At 42.7% G+C, this 21,649-nt stretch overlaps 1 protein-coding gene across 1 annotated transcript in view; it reads right to left on the reverse strand.

The window, feature by feature from the left end:
* Nucleotides 1-21,649, reverse strand: part of SMG6 (SMG6 nonsense mediated mRNA decay factor) — a 245,408-nt gene that overhangs the window by 181,614 nt on the left and 42,145 nt on the right. Inside the window, exons 9-10 of the mRNA XM_088454996.1 lie at nucleotides 13,768-13,829; nucleotides 9,662-9,807 (exon numbers count right to left, since the gene is read on the reverse strand). Of these exons, the coding sequence (XP_088311122.1) occupies nucleotides 9,662-9,807; nucleotides 13,768-13,829 (208 nt within the window). The remainder of the gene's footprint in view (nucleotides 1-9,661; nucleotides 9,808-13,767; nucleotides 13,830-21,649) is intronic.

Consider the following 21,649-nt stretch of genomic DNA (forward strand, 5'->3'; position numbering starts at 1 on the left):
TTAGTGTGCCTTGAGGACTGCGGTTGGGAACCCCTGACCTTTTGTTTGCCATGTTAAACAATGTACCCCTTTTAAAATAAACACACAAACAGTATTACGCTTAAAATATAATCCAAAAATCCACCTTGCTATGACGCATTGAGTAGAGGCAGATACTGGCTATGGGCCGAAAGCAGAGGCCACGGACAAAACCCAGGCTCACAGAAACCCTCCACCATAGTTATCAAGTGATATATACTGTACCTATGACCCAGCCCATCACATCCCACCTATATATTAGATAAAATTGTACATTTAAATAAAAACGGCTAGTGGATCATTCTAATCAACATTAATGTTAGGATATGAACTTTATACCTCAATGTATATTTTGGCCAAATAAAAATGTATGTTGGTACAAAAGGACAAAGATCAGATTACATTTGTATGATAGGATGTCGGTATCTGCTTTGACAAAGTGTATACCTTTGAAGAGTGTGTATTCTAAAAATGCAAAAAACATCTAATTTGGTTATATAGTATAAATCAATCAATCAATCATTCTTACATCTAATTTTGTTTCATCAAATACAATCACAATGTGTGCTTAAATATAAATGTATCTAATCATATGAAAAGTTATTTGCGTCATCTAACACGTGAAATACTGTCTTCTATGGCTGGCCTAGTCTATCAGCTAACTGCTGCGATTACCTAAAGCCGGTTACAGACATTAAAATCCAGTTGTATAAAGTCAATTATTATTAAAAACAAAACGTGTCTGGGTGTCCGTAGTGCAAATATAAATCAGATATCGAAGTCATACACCTGGGAATGGCATAATATTGACTGAATGAAGGTGACTTTATATACTCTAATCAAGTAATAAAAATACACTAATATGTACACGCCATATAAATAACTAAATAATGTATGAAGTAATGGTCTTACAAAAAAAGTGGCTGTAACATGTGTGCTGTAATTAAATAAATATGTAACAACATAAAAAGCCAATTGTTTGTACTAAAGTGAAAAATTGTTCTTACTGTTCCGGTTGTCTAAAACTAGCTTTCCTGGAGGTGTCTGTCCTTGTAAACTATCAGCAATACCTCCTGCGTCTGTTTCCATCCAACACAGGTTACCATCGCAGCATGTAACCCCAGCCATGCATCATAAAATGGCAAATGAAAACATTTACTAACTCAAGTGTCCAGCCGGCAGCCCTCTACGGCACACCATTTTTACAATGTCCTACATATCATAATGCAATATACACAAAACATTCCAAGCAGATATCTTAAACATGTGTAGGGGATAAACCTATACAATCAGGGACAAAACATTAAAACTACTTCAGATCAGTCTGTCTTCTACTGTTCAGCATAGCTTCTTCCTCTGCTGTTCTGAATGACATTTGTTCTTTTACAGTGGTAAGCGCAAACACAATCGGCCAAATCTAAGAGACCACAGGAGCCGATGCAATTCCGGCAAGATAGTCACTAAACTTAAAGAGGCAATTTATTTAAAAGGAATCATCAACTTGGTTTTGGCTTTAAGCCAATTGATGCTTTAAGTCTAGTGACCATCTCTGCAGATTTGCGCCAGCTCCCGCAGGCTATTACATGTGGCCCAGTGTATGTTTTAAACCCACCAACAAGCGTATAAGTCTAAACACACTCCTGACTGATTTATCTGCAGATCGACTGATCTTACAGTTGACCAGACAATGGAGCACAAACAAACTTGTTCATACACACTAAACCACCATAGTTACTACTAAAAGATATCTGTTCCGAGAATACTGGCAAATTCATATTTTACTCTGTAACCCTACTGCATGATCGGCGGGTTGTCCATACACAGGCAGATGTACAGATATATATGCTAGATGGGTTGGGTATGCTGATGCCGGAAGTCTGACATACCAGAATCCTGACGGGGAAGGTAAGTATACTAACCCTACCCTCCCCCCCTAACCCTACCCTTACTCCCCCCTAACCCTCCGTTAGGGGTGCCTAACCCTAAAACTCCTGAGGTGGTGCCTTACCCTAAGACACCCCCGGGTGTGCCTAAACCTAACCCTCCGCGGTTAACGCTAATCCTGCCCCCCGCTTACCTTTGTTTGGGAAGCAGTCCGTTGGGATTCCAACGTCGGGCTAAAGATAGGCGTCGGTATTTAGACGCCGGGATTCCGTCAGATAGATTCCTGTGCGTCGGTATTCTGACTACATCACATGCTGGATATATCATCATAGAACGTGCTGTAGGGCCAACCTGATATATGTCTGTGAACTACGTCATTCACAAACATATCTCAAATCTTCTGTGCACACGTACAGAGGCACTATGTGATATGTTAGTCGGTTGACTGAATGCCATATCGCATCGTGTGTACCCAGCATAAGGCAGTAACCCTACTTTCAGGGTTGCATAAAACTGGACTTTTAAAAAAAAAAAAAATCAATCAATCAAACACGGATTTGATTTAAATGGGATTTTTTTAATGAAAATTTTTACTTAAAAAAAAAAATCCTATTTAAATCCCCCAAAAATCTGATTTAAATCAAAATAAATCTGTTTTTGATTTGTTTTTTGGGGGTTTTTTTAAATCCAATTTTTATGCAATCTGCTTGCAGTGCAAGTGAATTTAGACAAGTATAGTAGCTGGCCTCGAGTTCACGTTGCAGATGAACAATACCAATAAAAGGTTAGAGTCATGAACTTCAGTATGTTTATTGGAATGTAATAATTATGTTAACAATCACAAAGTCAACAAATGAATGTTGACACAATCAAAATGTCGACCATAGAAAATTTTAGGGTTGAGCTTAAAATTGGCTGTCAACATTATGTACCAGTCATCATTTTGACTGTCGACATTGTGGTGGTCGATATTTTGAACATGTCACCATTTTATACGGGTCGACATAATGGTGTCTTTTATATACTGACTGCTGACATTGTGAACTGCCAACAAAAAAAAAAAAAAAAATACCAAATCTTGTTTAATGTATCTACAAAACAAAAGCTATTACTGTATATTCAAACTAAAATGGCTCTTTCAGGAAAACTCAGGTTATGATGTCATATGAGATCTCATTCAGTGCAAAAAGCAGAAACAGCGTTACAGCGATAACCCTGACCCTGTACATGAAACCACCATCTGTCTAGCTGTCAGTCACTGCCTGCTCATTCAGCTAGAGAAGCACCTCCCTCCTAACATGGCCGCCTCCGGCAGAGCACACGCACCACGATGATCACACGAAGTAAAAAAAATACTTCACAAATATTAATAATTTTGTTGCGTCATTACTTCTGCTTCTACTCCAATTATAAAACAATGCCCCAATCTCACTTTACAAAAACTAAAATGACATCACTGGCACAAGAGCTGAAAATCAGTCCTTGGGGCTCTTACAGGGCCACTTTACGTGCTGGGCGGATTGCATTAGGAGACCGTTGTGCGATCTGGCTGAGCAGCTGCGTTCTCTCCCTGTACGGAGGAAGCTGAATGCCAGCACTAGCATGCATGTGACCAAGAGCAGCTCCGTATCATGGCTCAAATCAAGGCAGCAGTAATGACACACAGCCCTGACAGACAGCAGAGAGGCAAAGCAGAAACCCCACACATGACAGTCGAAGGATTAAAACGTGGAAAAATAAGAACCAGAGAGGAGTTGCCCACTCAATCTGCCTATTCATGACATGAGAATGACAAACCTGCTCCCCTCGTTTCCCTCATCCCCGTGACACAAGAGGAAAAGTTCACAGTCATTTGTCATTGTGCAGAAATTAGGCGGTTTAGTGCTGCTATGAAATTAAATTACCATGACTCGCCTGTGCACACAAGCTGGCCAACAACATTCTTCGTTCCAGACTAATCACAAAAATGGAGATGTCAGGACACATACAAATTATGGCACAGGTAGACAGCAACCAGACTAGTGACAGTGCTAGCCGGAGCTCATACATCAGGCCGCAGCTAGACAGATGTATAGATTTATTCTTTTAATGCCTTAAGTGCAGGTAAAGCAAAAACTATGGGGTCAATCCAAAAGGTCCCGCGCGCCATTCTCACTAGGGACTTCCACTGTGAATTAAGTTTGCAATCCAAACTAGCATTTATTTTACAGAGGAAACTAAAATTTTTTGTGTGCGCCCTCCTGAGCAGGTGAAAAGGCAGGGAAACTATTTTAAAGGGAAAAATGTCGGGACATAGTGCAGAACCTCTGGTAGACCCCTCTTAATGAATACACTTGCACATGGAGGGTTTACTAGCACAATTTGGTCAATAAAGACGTCCGTTTTCAGGTGAATTTCTTTAAAAAGCTCAATAATTGGTTAAATCATGCAGGACAGGTACGTGGAGGTGTAAATGGTATGGGCCAGTGGTGTAACTAGTGTATTTTAAGCACAGGGCAAGATGAAAAATGGAGCCCCCCCCCCCTTCATGTGTGGGCATCAAAAAAGTGGGCATGGCCACTGAAAAATGGGGGGCGTGTCAACATGACACCACTGTTCTTCGTCACTCTGGAGCATTCCTTTCCATTCCATATGCACCTTATTGCCCCCAGTAGTAGTGCTCCTTATAAAGTGCCCCGTTGTAGTGTCCATTATGCAATGCCCCTTGTAGTAGTGCCCCTCATGCAATGTCCCCAGTAGTAGTGCTCCTCATGCAATGCCCTGTTACGCAGCGCCCCCTGTAGTGCTCCTAATACAGTGCCTGTTACGCAGCGCCCCCTGTAGTGCCCTATAGTGCCTTTTACACATAAAACACGGACACAAGACAAAATTACACTTACCTGAATCCCCTCTCTGCGCCAGGCGCCGTCCGCTTCTCTGTCCTCCCGCTCGGCACTATGGGAGAAACGTCATGACGTCTCTCCCTTCACACAGTGCGGGAGCCAGAAGGTAGAGCTCATGAGCCTGGCTCCGGCCCTGGGTGCAGCAGCTAATGAGTGTCTGACTTATTGGCTGCTAAAACAAATAACCCCCCCCCCCCGGGCAGAATGACTGTACTACCCGACGCGTGTGTTTTACTGTGTAGTGTGGACTGCACTCACTGTGGTCCGCACTACACACTAACCACCGACATGATGGCCGGCGGCACCCCCTCCATCACCCGCACCGCCGAGGGTACACACCCCGCCCCACCCCCCTTAGTTATGTCACTGGGCATGTGGAGATAAATCATGTGGGACAGGTATGTGAGGTGCAAAGTATATGGGGCAGGAACGTGGAGGTGTAAAGGATATGGGACGGGTACGTGGAGGTGTAAAGGATATGGGGCAGGTACGTGGAGGTGCAAAGGATATGGGACGGGTACGTGGAGGTGTAAAGGATATGGGACGGGTACGTGGAGGTGTAAAGGATATGGGACGGGTACGTGGAGGTGTAAAGGATATGGGACGGGTACGTGGAGGTGTAAAGGATATGGGACGGGTACGTGGAGGTGTAAAGGATATGGGACAGGTACGTGGAGGTGTAAAGGATATGGGACAGGTACGTGGAGGTGTAAAGGATATGGGACAGGTACGTGGAGGTGTAAAGGATATGAGACAGGTACGTGGAGGTGTAAAGGATATGAGACAGGTACGTGGAGGTGTAAAGGATATGGGACTGGTACGTGGAGGTGTAAAGGATATGGGACAGGTATGTGAGGTGTAAAGGATATGAGACAGGTACGTGGAGGTGTAAAGGATATGGGACTGGTACGTGGAGGTGTAAAGGATATGGGACAGGTATGTGAGGTGTAAAGGATATGGGACAGGTACGTGGAGGTGTTAAGGATATGAGACAGGTACGTGGAGGTGTAAAGGATATGAGACAGGTACGTAGAGGTGTAAATGATGAGGGACAGGAATGTGGTGATGTTGTATTGATGGGAGAGGGTTTTTGTTTTTTTTTACTTGCAGATGAGGTAAAATTGTTTATTTCAACTTTTTACAAACTTGTATAAAAACACTGAAAACTACTATACAGACAACTTGCTTATTATTGTTTGTCCACCATTAGTAAAACGTGGAAAAATCAGCCATTGACACCTTTTAAAATTCCTCCAGTACTTTCCTTATGGCCACTAACAGCTTTCTATATGGTCCTGCTATCTCATTTGTTACTCTTTCTGGGGTCCTGAATGGCTTCCCCACTTTATGCACTTCTAAGGTTGAATTTGTAGATAAGTCACACACCCCCACCGTGAATCCCGCGAATTGGAATTTCCAATTGGATCTCACATTGCTCAGGTGTGTGCATTTGTGCAATGTATGAGAGTTTTAGGAAACAAACACGCTCCTAATTGGATTGAGCCTGGATTGTCAGCTAACCCTTTGATAGCAAGGGAGCAGGAAGAGTGTACAACAAGCAGTTGGGAATTTCCCCTTTACACAACAAACTAATCTGGGTAAGGTAGGATTAATGCAAACAAACAAACACTCAAAATCATTAAAAAAAAATAAAAACAAAAAAAACACTAAAATAAAGAAAAAAAAATAAATCTGACAGCGACAACTAACAGAAGCACAAAAAGCCGTTTTGTACTGGGTAGGGAAAATCGTCCAACAAAAGAAAAAAAAAAAAAGCAAACAGTTCTAAACAAGCAGTTTCATTTGCACAGCTACTACTATACAGGGCTTCATTTTAAAATATTAAACACACAATTAAGCTTTACTAAATGTGCATTTGGCAGTGATTCCCAAACTTTTTTGTATCACGCCGCCCTAGAGTATTCAGCATTGTTTTCACGGCACCCCTAAGCCAAAAGTTTGAAATTCAGAAAAACATTTTTTAGTGAAGTGAATTGTGCTTATAGGTCATCCTTAGGGTCAGTTATGTGGTGGTGGACAGGTTTCAGCTTCTGTCTGTCCACATATTTACATTACATTGACCATAAATAATTTCATTTTGTGCTAGACCACCAACCTGAGGCACTCCAGGGTGCCATGGGGCACAGTTTGGGAACCACTGGGTTAAGGTGTATATTTACTAAAGTGCACGGTTTTTAGAAGTGGAGTTGTTGCCCATAGCAACCATTCAGATTCTAGCTATTATCTTCTAGAAGGTGCTAGATAGATTTTAAGTAAGACCCGATTCTTTGCTATGGGCAACATCTCCACTTCTAAAAACCCGCACTTTAGTAAATATACCCCTTATAGTGAACACAAATGTCTAACACTCTTGTACAGTACACGTTTTCTGAGATGCTTTCACATTCATTTTAACATTGTTTCTAATCATTAACGCTGTGTAAAATACAATTCTATAGGGACATCATATAGACCAGACATTATGCTGCATGAGACACATTATAACAAGCAAAGTACAATTTGTCTACTCTTAAAATGTTGTTTTAACAGGTATCCAAATGGAGTCCAGGGATGTGTAGCTAGAGAGCATGTGAGCGGTTAATAGTTTCAGGAATAAACATAGCACATGGCTTATAAGGCAGATAATAAACAGAACAATACAATGTAACTACAAATCCTTTCTATTAGGTATGCAACTTGATTTAACGTATCTGATTGAGCATCAGGTTGTGTAGGAGCAGAGTAAACACGTCACACGTTTGGTAGCTGGCTCTGCTACTGGGAAACGGCTGCTAAAGTAACACAATCGCCCGCACACGTGCTTGTGCATGCGCAGAGGATTACACGCCTGTTATTCCGCAATCCTAAATCTCTCAGCATCAGGGTCTAGTTTCAGTGCTGCTAACAGAAGAGCATTGCAGGGATTCCACATTATGCTAAAAGGGCTAAACAAGACGGCAGCAGCGGGGATTTCACGCCATCGCCCCACAACAACTATACAGAGTAACTTACCTGCAGTAACGGCAAAAAAAGAAAATTCATACAACTAAATAATATAGCATCAAAATGTAAAATTAAGCCCCCTCCCCACAATAATACAGGAACATTTCCTTAATAAAGTAGTGCTTTGTTAAAGGGACATTTACTTGAATATACATTCTGTATGGGTCAATGGCACAAAATAGGAACATCTATTATCATCGAATGATACAGTGCAGGACTTCACTGTATTATTCGGCTACTGAACGGCACGGTTTAGTTACACTCTATGGCTGTTATAGGAAGCAGCATGTGGCAGGTTATAGCCAGTATTGCAGAGCAACGCCAGGCCGCCCTGTTAGGTTTCAGGAATTAATACTTGTATTGCTTAGTAATGTAACGCAATAATTCAACCTTCATGATGTTCTAGCAACCAAGTCCCATTTTATATCTAAGTATTTAAGTCACAAAATGCCAACATTACCTACCCCATATCTATTGTGGATGCCTGGAAATAATCCCCCTGATCAGGGAAAGGTTGATAAAACTGCCCCTAATACAGTAACACAATACACCTGGCAAGATGTTTTTTTTTTTCTTTTAAAACTTTAAATATCACTTTATTTATGCTACAGCATACATCCTGACCTGCACTCATATCATTGCTAGCTTGTCTGCTTTAACAATTTATCTGCAAAACAGCTGTCTGCCTATGGCACCATGTTGCCAACTAGTTCTAGGATATAACCAGTAAAAATTATCATGAAGTTTGAGGCTTATGAGGAGATGTGTTGACCTTAAAGAGTTAAAATGGACAGAGATAAAAGGACCAAACAGCTTCTGTCATTTGTTTTAAACACTCCCTGTACAGTGACAGGATCTGATTGGTTGGTACTTTCTCTCTCTCCAGGGTTTGATACATCTCCCGCTTAGTGACGTACACTGCGGCCAGAGGCCGTTCAAGCCACTTCAAGACTACAGAAAATACGATAGGTTTCTTCTACTATAAAGCATCTGCCAACTTTTGTTGGGGGTGAATCAATTCAACGCGAATTGAATAGTGCAGGGAGCGAGCCCCCGGAGCTATTCAATTCAGTGCTCTGTGTGGTCGGAGAATGCCGGTTATCACGCCTTATCAAGGGTGTTAAGGAGCGTTAACTGGCATTCTCTGACCAAAGTGGCGGGCGTGCGGCAGAAAAACAGCTGCACGCCCGGCACTTTGGTCGGATTTCTACTTGCATCCCCAGGGGGGTGCGAGAAGAAATCCTTAGCGCTCCCAAACAGCGCCGTGAATTGAATAGCTGCGGGAGCTCCATCCCGCGGCTATTCAACATTGCGTTAAATTGAATTCCCCCCAATGGTAGCAGAAATATCTCAATGCAACAGAGTTTGCTAAGGAGCATAACGTGCAGAGCCGTACGCAGATCAATATCTGTAAATGTCGTGATGGAGGAGGACATCGTGTTACTCTGCGACGGCCCTTACCCAGGTCATCTGTCTGTAACCTCTATCTGCAGCAATAAAGCAAAGAACGGTTTCATTCTAGTCCTGGCAGGAGGATCATTCCAAAACAGCGTTTAAACCAAATCACAAATTAAGTCCCTTCTAATCTTGAAACACATACACACCTACCTAAGCAAATGGTACCAAGTCCATACGTGTGCAATTCTGCAAATCTAAAATACGCGTATAGTGAAATATGTGTACACATAAAACCAGTACGAGTCTAGTGCACTTATTTCCATTGCACTTTGTGGTAGATCATCATTTTCGTTCCTTATGTTTTCTTTGCAGCACTCCTGCTACACTTTCCTAGCAATGGACTAGTTACCAGTGATTTGTGGTATACTTAGCTGTGTATATTAAATTGTCACATGAAATACATGTGGTCGTCATACCTTTGTATTGAGAGTTGTTTACAGCAAACATATTAATGGCCATGAGCTGTAACATGCGTGTGCTGCCGATGGGAGATGGGCTGTGCTGGAGCAGGGCATGGAACTCCTTTAGAACCTTCTCAGCGACCACATTGAACGTTTCCATACTGTAAGAAACAGAACAAATTCATTTACAAATTATTCTAAGTGAAAATCAGGCTCAGTACACTCACGGCAAAGGGGTTTACTATGATCTATTTAATTAAGTGGTCATCTCATCACTACCGCCTACAGTTAAATTCAACCAACATCCTGCTCCCTCTTTGCTGGAGCCCTGGGGTAGGGATGGACATTGGAAGCCGATGATTAGCAACCATTGATGTTCCGGATCCGATGGAAGTACTCTTCCCATTGATCTGCGAGTCATTCCGATGGACGACTGTTTTCAGCTTCGGACACCCAGAAGTGGTGTTCGCACCTCAGCTAATGTGCGCGTGTGCAAATCTGTATTGCTTCTGTGCATGCGCACAGTATAACCATTGATAGTTATGCCCATCGAAGAGAGTGGAAGCGATGGCTACTAGCATCGCTCCTTTTGATGCTGGAAGCCGGGCAAGCTTTCGATGCTGGGCTTCCGATGTACATACCTGCCCTGGAGCTGCTTTGTGTAGCCATTTTCTCAAATGCTGTACCTAGACTGTAATATAGAACCAGCAAACCAATTCTGCTCACAACTTTAAAATGGTGATGCCGAGCCGGTGGATCAATCAGAAGACAAACACTCTTCCAATTCATTCCCTGCCAAAATTGTTTTTTTGGGCATTGCCGTTAGAAAACATAAGACCATAGTTGCAGGTAGCAAGCCCACAAGGTTCCGACATGGGAGAGAATAACACTAGTAGAGTTTCACAGTAGGTGTTAGTGCAGTAGGTACAGTAGGTGTCAATCTGCCACTATTTTAACATGTTTATTCGGTAGGAAGTATCTGACACACCGTTCTCATAGCTCATCACTGTCATTTTGGATTAGAACTAAATTTTGGGTTATTTTATTCAAATCCTAGCTGTGCTACATTAATAACATTCCCTGATTTATGTACACACAAATACTTATAGACTTGTAATAAATAAAAGTCTTAAGTGTCATCAACTGAACAACAAAACATGCAAAAGCGATTGAATGACAATTATTCTGTTTTTGTTTTTTTTATTAATTGCTGAAAAACATTAATCTGTTGGATGTTGGCTTATGATAGCTGCAGTATCTTTTAGTGGTCCGAATTCCCAGAATCAGACGTCGCAAATGTCATTTCACCTTTATCCTTCAGTAAATGGAGCAATAACCTGTGGTGTGAGAAGGCTATAGGAGATCATCAGCGAGCGGAGCTTAGTAACACACACAGCAGTACTGCGGAGGCTTTTCTCCCTGCGACCTTGCTCTACAGTTCCACAAATGCATCGACAAGCTTATTCTGGGCTAATACACCAGGCAGGGGACGGTAACTCACCACAACATCTGTCTGAGAGAACAGAGGCCTGAGGAAAGAGCCATACCTTTCTATCCCACTATTATCAATAATGCACTTTCAAAAGGTAAAGTATTAAAGCTTGTGAATATTTTACAGAAAAATAATCTAAAAGTTCCTGAGGGGGCAATTTATATTTATGCCACGTTGAGGAGATCACATGGATGTCAATGGTGTTTTAACTTTATCCTCTGGAACCACGTTGCCCTGTTTCCTGCTACGCTGTATTTATAGCATTAAGCATAGTCTATAATTAATATTACATCTAAATCTGGACTTATATCTCACACAAACGAGTTGGTATATAATACATGAAGTGATACAATTATTCTAATATACGATATATTATATATATATATATATATATACACACATATATACACACACACATATATACACACACACACGTATATATACATATATGTATACACACACACGTATGAAGGGGATGTAGTCACCATCCCGTCGCAGACATTGCCGGCGGACAGAATCCTGACAGCTGAAAACCCGATGTTGAGCATTAGGGTTAGGCTTAGGCTACAGCGGGGAGGGTTAGGTTGCAGTAGGGAAGAGTTAGCGTGCAGGAAAGGTGGGTTAGGGGTAGGTGAAAGGTTAGAATACTTACCTGCATATGTCTGGATTTCCACCATCGGAATTATGCTGCCGGCATTATAGGTACCGGGATCGCGTACCCAACCCGTATGAAGTTACATATTTTAGTGAGTAATTTCAGTAAACTTCACTTCAGGGGGTCTAGGATAAAGGTAGTGTCCAGAGATCCAAGCCAAAGTGTTACATAAAACGCTTACCTGTAATATATCAGTATACAAGTGGTTGGGAAAAGTTCACATTTCTGCTCACAATTCCAACAAACACTGCACTTTGTCTAATAGTTTAGTGAACTGAGTAGGGAGGCGAAATTGGCAAAATGCTTGACTGGGACATGCTCTGCCACCTTGCGCTGAAAGCAGTGTTCTCTTCAGCCTACAGATTGGCATAGAAAACCCCGGTTCAGTAGGAATGACTACACACTTTGGATTAGGAGGATCCATGAAGTTACCTCTGATTTCCAAACCTTCCATCAATGAACCCAGCTTGCAGCTCTCATAAGTCTCATAAGCGCTTCTCTGAAATTAGGAAACCAATTTGAGGGATGCACTGTGGGAGAACACACACACACACACACACACACACACACACACGTACCATTTTACCTAAACCAGAAGCTTTGGCCCAGAAAATGGGATTTTGGTTCTTACCTGATAAATCATTTTCTAGGATTCCATGGGGGACACTGGAAACACTGGGTATAGGTGGAATTGGAGAAGCCTTGGCACCAATAGGTTAAGCTTTGATCATCACAGACTGCTCCTCCCCCATACACCATACCCTGACCAAAGCAGCCAGTTATCTCTAACAAAGCCCAAAAGGGCAGAGTAGGGGGAGAAGAGAAAAAACAGGCACACACACCAAGTAAGACTGGTGGGCCTGGACCGCCACAACCCCAGAAAGCAACCCTGAGCAAAGCCAGGGGCGTAAGGGAATGTGCCCAGTGTACCCCATGGACATGGAGAAAAGGATTCATCAAGTAAGAACCAAAATACCATTTTCTTTTTCATCCATGGGGGACACTGGAAACACTGGGATGTCCTAAATCTGTCCCCTAAGGGAGAGAACGCTCCTGTGCTTAGGACTCTTCACCCCAAAAATAGCTTCCCTAAAAGCAAAGGTGTCATAATGGCAGAAATGTATGAAGGAGCGTGCAGAGGATCGCATAGCAGCCCTGCAGTAATTGGCTGTATTAGGCAGGGGGTGGGGTATGGGCAAGGAGGAGTCTGTGCTGTTCAAAGTTAACCTTTAGGTGTCCAGACTCCTCCAGCTCCTCCTATACCCAGTGTTTCCAGTGTCCCCCATGGATGAAAGAGAAATATGAGAGAGGGGTCAGGGGCATATTTACTATTGGTTGGTTTATCAAAGCCGCACATCATCGTCTGTTTTGACCGATGGCCTTAAAACGGCTACATGAATCAATCCTAATATCAGGCTTGTTTAGCTATTGATTCATGTTGCAGTTTTAAAACTATCGCTCAAAGCCAGCGATGATTAGCGGCTTTGAGAAACCACCCAATAGTAAATGCCCCCCAGACAAGTTGTCGTGTTCATCCGTTTATATTGAGCTTGGCTAAATATATTGATACGCCATAGTTGCAGTTTGGCCTCTCCATATTGTTAATAAATATGGGTTAAAAATGGTATTGTGTCATAGTGAAGAAAACGCCTGTAACAAGAGAACTAGTGCACTGGTTGCTCAGCCTGCTGCCATGGTCCCGGAGATGGGAAACTAGAAGAGCCATGTGGTGTGAATTAGATCTCAGGGATCTCTCATCTCATTGCTAGAAGAGGGGGTAATATGTTTGGGTCTACAGCACAGCATAGCACCACATCCTGCTGAGAACATCACTCTGTGGACATGTCAAGGGAGTAGTGAGGGCGCTTCACCCACTGCGCCCTCAGTCATAAAACACAGCTTGGCTGCAAAGCAGCTCACATTCCAGAGAGATGCATAACGTCGGAAAATAAGAGACAGGTCCAGCACACTTACCCAATCCTGGTGAAGAGCTTCCCCTGGGCATGGAGGAAGCTGAGCAGGAAGCGTTTGTTCAGCTGCATGGGAAAGAAGATTAAAAAAAAAAAAAAATGAAAAAGAGAGAAACAATAAAACCTTCGACATTCTGGGAAAGGAGTGGAGTCCCGGGTGCTGAAATAACCTGGCCTGGGGACGTGTGGGCGAATGGCTAGAGATGGGAAATGAATGACATGCCCTAAATCTCACACACATGCTGGGAAGGGCACATGCCATTCTAAGGAGCAGGGGAACCTTAGAACTGCACCCTCTGCTGGCCATTCTAGGAATGTGAAGCCAGTGCAGGGTGTTCTTAGCGTATGTGGAAATAGAATTACTATGAAGCCTCACTCCATTTATATAATGAAGAAGACTGTAGTGTGCTCCAGCTAGTCTGGAATGAAGAGCACACCATCAGGTATATGTGTAGGAAACAAAAAGCATGGACTAGCAGGTGGTGACAATTTTCAATATTCGGGTTTTGATTTTTGTTTTTTATTTGTGCCTTCCATATTTAAAAGCACAACATAATATATTAAAAAGTAGAATAAAGATGCAGTTTGAGGAGTGTTTATAAAATATTTTGCTCTGTACATTTATTCCACTGGTTTATGATCATTTTTAATGGGACCTCTATATTAGCAAGCCTTCAAAGTAAACAATGTGTTCATCACAAATATATATTTGAATAGGTTGAACATGTAATCTTTATCCACAATAACAGTGGTCCCATCATCGAAACATACTTTGTGTTTAAAGACCGTAATGTAAGTATCTGCGTAATTACCATAAACCGACACAGATCACATCCATGATTATCATTCTCACAGCAGATACATTTTTTTTTTTATAAACCATTAAAATAATGGAGAAATGTTTTTTGGCATTAGACAGGGGATGTCAGTGATACTACTAACACCTAAATGCCAATTCTTAGCACAAGACCCACATTATACACCAAAGCCTACTATTTACCTACCATTCCACCACTATACCCATCAGTAATGCAAATAAAGGCTAAAGTGTCGCACTGAGCGGACAATCTGTGCTCCAAAAAATCCCATTCCTACTGCTAGATTGGATGGAAACAGTGCGGAAAGGTTAATTTATGAAATGTAATAAAAAAACTGTAGTGTTCAATATGCCACGGTTCATCAATTTCAAGAATGCAAACAGATCCAGTAGTGCCTGAGGTTACAGATAAAAGGCCATGTACAAGAAAGCCAGGGAGACAGAAGTTATAATTCGTTAAAACCTAAGAATGAACTGACGTTATAAAAGACGGACTCTAATTAGTCAGTGCCACGACATACACCCGGGGTGCCCGAAAGCAGCCCCCTGCTGCGCCTGCAGCCTGACACCTGCACAATCCTACAGGCACGCAGAAGGCACCAAATAAGGGAAGGATTGTGCACAGCGGCCTCAGGAAGAAATTGTGCCTTAAGATGAAAATTCAATACTTGAGTTTTGGACGTAAATTTCTGTATCTGCTCTTTCTCAAGCCTGAGTCTGCTGTAAGCCGCCTGCACGAAGAGCGAGAGGAAGAGAGGCAGCCGAGATGTGAGGATCCTTGGGAATCCAGGATACATCCAGCAGAGAGAGACAGAATGGACATCCAGGGGGGACTGACAACAAAGCACAGGACCACCTGACAAAGGGTACACAAAGGCTTCCGCTAGGCATGAGGACACTCCACAAACAAACTGCAGGGTAAAGGGCATATCAACAAATATACAACAATACTCATTTGTACCCAGAGATCAGAAAACACTAAAGGTCCTGCCAAACTCTACATATGCTTAAACGCCCTGTGTGAAATCCTGTATATAAAACATGAAATGGACCGGATCTTACTAAGCACATACACCGTCAGCAAATCAGGAACTTTTCCATTGATAAAACCTATTTCCTGCTACTTCCTAAAAATCCCAAAGTGTTAAAACCCACCCTCTACACTAAACACCTTGCTGTAGATTTATATTGAAGCTATTTAAATTGCATATAGGCAAATCAGTTTATATTTACCTTTAGCCAGATAAATCAAAATGGGCGACTCTTCCAGTCCAAATAATAACTAAGTCGAAATGAGCATAGGTTACTCAAATGGCAAACAGGGCATAGTAGATTATAACAAACACTCAGAATGTTGAGATGGATGTTATGTTGACATTTTCATGGTGTCAACACTGTTTTTCTACTGTTAGAGCCCTAAGCGTAGCCTAACCCTGTAATGCTGACATTCACAGTGCGGACATAAAAATTGTGTTGACAATCAGAATATTGACATGTTCACCCTGGACATTTGAACATTTAGAATGTCGACATTATGACTACATGCTCGACTGACATTATGTATTCAGGGAGATCACAGGCACACTTTCATGCCAAAAGGGTGAAAACAAATCATTTGTAAATGACCGAGGTGTCAGACGGAGGCTTCTACTTCCAATTTAATATGTATGTAGTTCAACATTAGCTTTAAGTGGAGATAACTAATAATGAAAAACAGATAAATACATGACTGGTTATGCACTACCTACTAGAGTAATAATGGTTGCCTAAAGACCACATGCAGCACACATGGACCATCCAACCAGCCACGGAGAGGCCACTGTAAACATTTCATATGCCATGTACTATCAAATACAACAGTAATACCTAAAGAAGGTATATAGAATGCAGCCGTCATTTTATTTGCATTCAATTCATAGCAAATAAGACATCTAGCCCAAATATGTGGTCACATCTGGTCACTAGGCACCACCCACAGTAAGATTGGCAGGAGACCACAGGTATGCCCTTCATGGCTAAGATGTCTAAAGGACAGGATGGAGCTTAGACTCGTCCCCCGACACCCGCTAAGCCCCTCCCTTTTTTTGATTGGCCAGAGGGCCCCGTTCCCAACAGCAGCGGTGGCCATCGATAGTTCACCATAGATGGTTTGTGTACCATCGATGGTAACCACCGAAGGACCCATCGATGGCCATCCCTACATGCATGTAGGTCCGGTGGACTATGTCGCTGACGACGCGCAGGAGCGATAATAGTCAGCGACATAGCTGGTACACACTGGCCAATGTGAATGATATGTCTAGTATGTACCCAGCTTTAAAACGAATGTTAGCTAATAGAATGCCGAGGTAGGACTTTTACCTTGCAGCAATATATTACAACGGCATCTCAGTGAAGAATCAGAGTAGTAATGTCCCCAGCCAGTCTCAAATTGCAGGAATCTTAGGACATAGACTCCACAAAGATTGAAACAGATAACCAGTATTCCTCTGCCTTTTGGCTAAGATCAGGGGTCAATGCCTATGAACACTGGGTCTTAAAGGCAACAGCTAATCACCTGGAACTCTGGCCAAAAGGTCAGCTGGAGACTGAGGTGCTGTATGCGCCCGGTGCCTGGAAATGCCTCGCAAACACAAAAACTAAGCAACTGCCCTATAATGTTATACAAGGGCAGCAATCACCACCTGCTTGGCCAATAAGGTTGACAGGAGTAGTAGTTGCGTGAAGCAGACCCGGGTGCGTGCTGCAGGGCACACGGGCATGAGCTACATGTAATAACAGTGTGTGAGGCATGTCAGGGATGGTAAAACCATCAGTAGGTAAGAGCTCCCTAAATTAAACGATAAACACAACTGTAATATTTTTGGGGGACAGTCATCACTTAATATGGAAACTACGCAAAGACAAAATGGAAAATATATGCTTTAAGCCCATTTACAGTTAGTGTCACACAAGCTGCAATACATCAACTTAAATAAGTACAGTACCTAATCTCTGCACTTTCATGCCTATTATTATCTATGCGACTCCAGTTCCCGTTACATGTGCTGGATTTATTTAGTTATAAAACTAGTTTGTGACATGCAAAGTTACTTCATACTAATACCGCTTTACATGTAGAGCCGAAAGAGACAGATTTTATCTTGTGCAAATATAACAACGTGACTGATCTAAAACATTTTTAAACTTGATAAATTTTCACTTGAATCGGTGCAACATCTGTGCTATAGTTAGGTCTGCGGCAAACATAAAAGATCATATGAAGGTCAATGGTGTAAGGGGACAGACATGGCATGGTGGCTGAGGAGGAAGTGGGTATATACTGGTGAGTCACTGCGCATGGTGGAAGTCACGTCGCAGATTCTGAGATGCTGGGAAAGTGGTTTTCGTGTGTTTAACCAACCACAATGTAACATGGCAACTTACTTCCTCCACTCTGTAGTTCCTCTGAAAGAAAACCAGTACACACGCATAGGGGTTTTGATTGCCTGGCAGCCGGCCACAACTTGGTTTGCAAATTTAGACACTGGATAAAGCAAACCTATATGGAAGTGGTGTACAAAAAGGTGATGAGACAGGAGGAGCAGCAGTGGAGAAAATGGGTTGTATTGAGAGAGTGTATAGATATCTATCTATCTGCGCTGAGGCAGTTCTCCTGTTTTGGATCCTTCCTTTCTCTGACTACATTGTTCCAGTTGTTCTGACAGCTCTATTTGCACTAAACTGTGGTGCAATATTTTAAACTAACTGGGATACCCGGCGTTGCCCGGGTTGATGACTGGACCCTGAAGTACACCTGCAGCCTTTGTGTGTTTACATTGTCCTCGCCTATTCCGATTCCCCATTCCATTGATCCTGAAAAAGGACCCCACTGTTTGCTAACATGCTTGCAAACAGTGGTGTAACTACCGTGGGTGAAAGATGTGCGGTTACTATGGTGCCCGAGCTGCCTCTGTGGCCTGCCGCTCCACCTGCACCCCAGTCACGCACACAAGGTAGACCAATTCATTCAGGGCCGTCGAGGGTCAGCAATGGTGATTTGGTGCCGGCCCGCCAGCTGATTACAGCTGGTGCACTGGCAGGCAGTCATGGAGAGACAGCGCCGGCGGTAAGGCAAACAGCTCGCGGACTGGCAGCCAATCAGCAGTGTGCGGCTCCTGCTTGGCTGTCAGTCCGTGAGCTTCGATTGGCTAGCAACCGGCGCCAGATTTAAACTGCGATGGCACCGTCTATCCATGTTTGCTGCTGCCTGCTGGTGCACCAAAGCCAGACCGGCAGGCTGCTGATGGCCCACGGGGAGGCGAGAGGCTGCTGGAGGGACATGGGGAGGGGAGTTTCTGGGGGTCGGGGCATGGCATAATGTGTAAGGGGCACTACTATTGTATGGAATATGTGTTATATGGGGCTCTACTACCATGTGGCATAACCTGTAAAGGGCATTACTGTGTGGCATAATGTATAAGGAGCACTAACAATGCGTTACATAAGGGGTACTACTATGTGGCATAACCTGAATGGGCTCTGTGTGGGGGGCAAGTGTAGGTGTTTTTTTTGTTTTTTTTTACCTCTGGAGAGGCCCTTTTAAGAACTTGCTATGTGGCCCACAAAGTCATAGTTATGTCCTTGCATGCAAACACAGGCTCTGGATTTAATATGAACTTGCACGAGTTAAGAAGTTTGCTCTGACTATTTTTGTAGTTTTTGGCAGACTGCCAATTTCCACTGGAGTCAGCCCTGGAACCTGTGTAATTTAAGAGTGTCCCCATTTTTAGCAATTGTGTGACAGTGTGTGGCCCTGACGAAGTTCAAATCTAGGCAAAAACCTAATTCTGGTCAAACTACGCCACCATGCCAATATTGGCGGAGTTAGGTCCAAAAGTCAGGCCGTGCACAAAGGAAAAAAAGACAAACAGACCAGTTTCTCACTTATTATATAGATGTACACTTAATTTTCTAAAGTGTAATACATTAAACAATACACTATATTCCTATTTTCAGTTCAATATGATTTGGAGCTCCTAAGACGTTTGGGGTCTGAGATTTGCTACACCTGTTGAAAACTCCCAGTTAACAAAATGAGTTCAACCCAAGGCAAAACTTTGGGTTAATCATATGGCAACTGTGCATTTGGTTATCACCTTTAATTCATTTCCAACAGAGTGTGTGAGTGTGTGTGAGCGAGTGAGTGAGTGAGTGAGTGAGCGAGCGAGTGAGTGTGTGTGTGTGAGAGTGTGTGTGTATCCATATGCAGCGGCACTCGGCCACTTTTTTACAATAGGCTCAGAGACTGCTTCAACGTTTCGAGTTTATTACAACTCGTCATCAGTTGTAATAAACTTGAAACGTTGAAGCAGTCTCTGAGCTTATTGTAAAAAGTGTCCCACAAGTGCTGCTGCATATGGATGGATGTGTAACTTGATTTGGCAAGCACCACGTTAATCAAGAGCAAACTAAGGGAGGGCCGATCTTATTGGATTTATAATTATATATACACATAAACACACACAGGGGGATTCGGCAGCATTCGTGAATAATGAACACAGAACGCTGTTTAGTGCACCAACATTTCAATGCTTCCAATCATGCATTTTCGTCAGGGTGTAAAATGTAACATGTGCGGCACTCAGAGGCTTCAATAATACCCGAGACAGATTACTTCCTGTGATCAACGTTTCAATGACATATCATTTACATCAGGACGTATGTCATTGAAACGTTGACCACAGGAAGTAATCTGTCTCGAGTATTATTGAAGCCTCTGAGTGCCGCACGTTACATTTTGTAATTACAGCATGTCCACACTAGACACGTTCCCGTGCTACCTGGCACCAAGGTGTCATACTGCCTCTGATGGCTTGCTTGATGCCAGTGCATCCTGGTGCCATCTCTTGCCCAAGTAAACAACGTACACACACCCAGTCGTCCACATGATGTAAAATAAAATGTGATTCATCAGACCAGGCCACCTTCTTCCAATGCTGCATGGCCCAGTTCTGATGCGCACGTGCCCATGAAGGCGCTTTCGGGAATGGGCAGGGGTCAGCATGGGCACTCTGAGTGATCTGCTGCTACGCAGCCCCAAAATCAGCAACCTGCAATGCACTGTGCATTCTGACAACTTTCTGTCATAGCCAGCATTAACTTTTTCAGCAGTATGTGCTATACTAGCTCTTCTGTGGGAATGGGCCAGATGGGTTAGCCTTCGCTCCCCACGTGCATCAATGAGCCTTGGGCATCCATTACCCTGTCGTCAGTTCACCGATTGTCCTTCCTACTTTTGGTAGGTACTAACCACTGTATACTGGGAACACTCTACAAGACTTGTTGTTTTGGAGATGCTCTGACCCAGCCGCCTAGATATCACAATTTGGCCTCGGTTGCTTGCCCATTTTTCCGCTTCCAACACACCAACTTCAGTGTTCACTTGCTGCCTAATATATCCCACAGGTTGACCGTTGCCATTTTAATGAGATAATCAATGTTATTTATTTAACCTGCCAGTGGATTCAATGTTATGGCTGAAGGTGGGTGTAGAATATATATACATCATAAATTATAGCTTCAGTCTCATTAATAACCACACCTCGTGTGTGTGATAGATATATATATATATATATATATATATATATACATATACACACACACATACATACACACACATATACATACACACACATTTATTTTTTAAAATTATATGAAGTACATTTTAACTCCGTTAACCTTCATGCTCCTGGGCATTATTTTACCCAGCGAAACGCGTTGAGACTATTTTGTGAACTTCACTGGACGGTTATCTGAACTTAAATCTTTATACATTGGGGACTGATTGCGGCGTTTGGAAACCTTAAGTGGGACTACTGGCAGCCTCATTTATTGCTCTTTGGATGCTAAAAGACTGTCAATTGATCTATGTCCACAACATGCTAAATCCTTTGCTGCTCAACTTCTAATCACGCTCCTGGATAAAGTGGAATAGTGTCCTATGTCCGATTTGAGCACACAGAAACTCAGTTGTTTATTTTTGCCACAATATTTGTATCTTGACATTATGATATTTCTTGCCATTTTT

This window comes from Taudactylus pleione, unplaced genomic scaffold (assembly GCF_031769625.1).
Source record: "Taudactylus pleione unplaced genomic scaffold, aTauple2 ptg000040l, whole genome shotgun sequence".
Classification (NCBI taxonomy): Eukaryota; Metazoa; Chordata; class Amphibia; order Anura; family Myobatrachidae; genus Taudactylus; species Taudactylus pleione.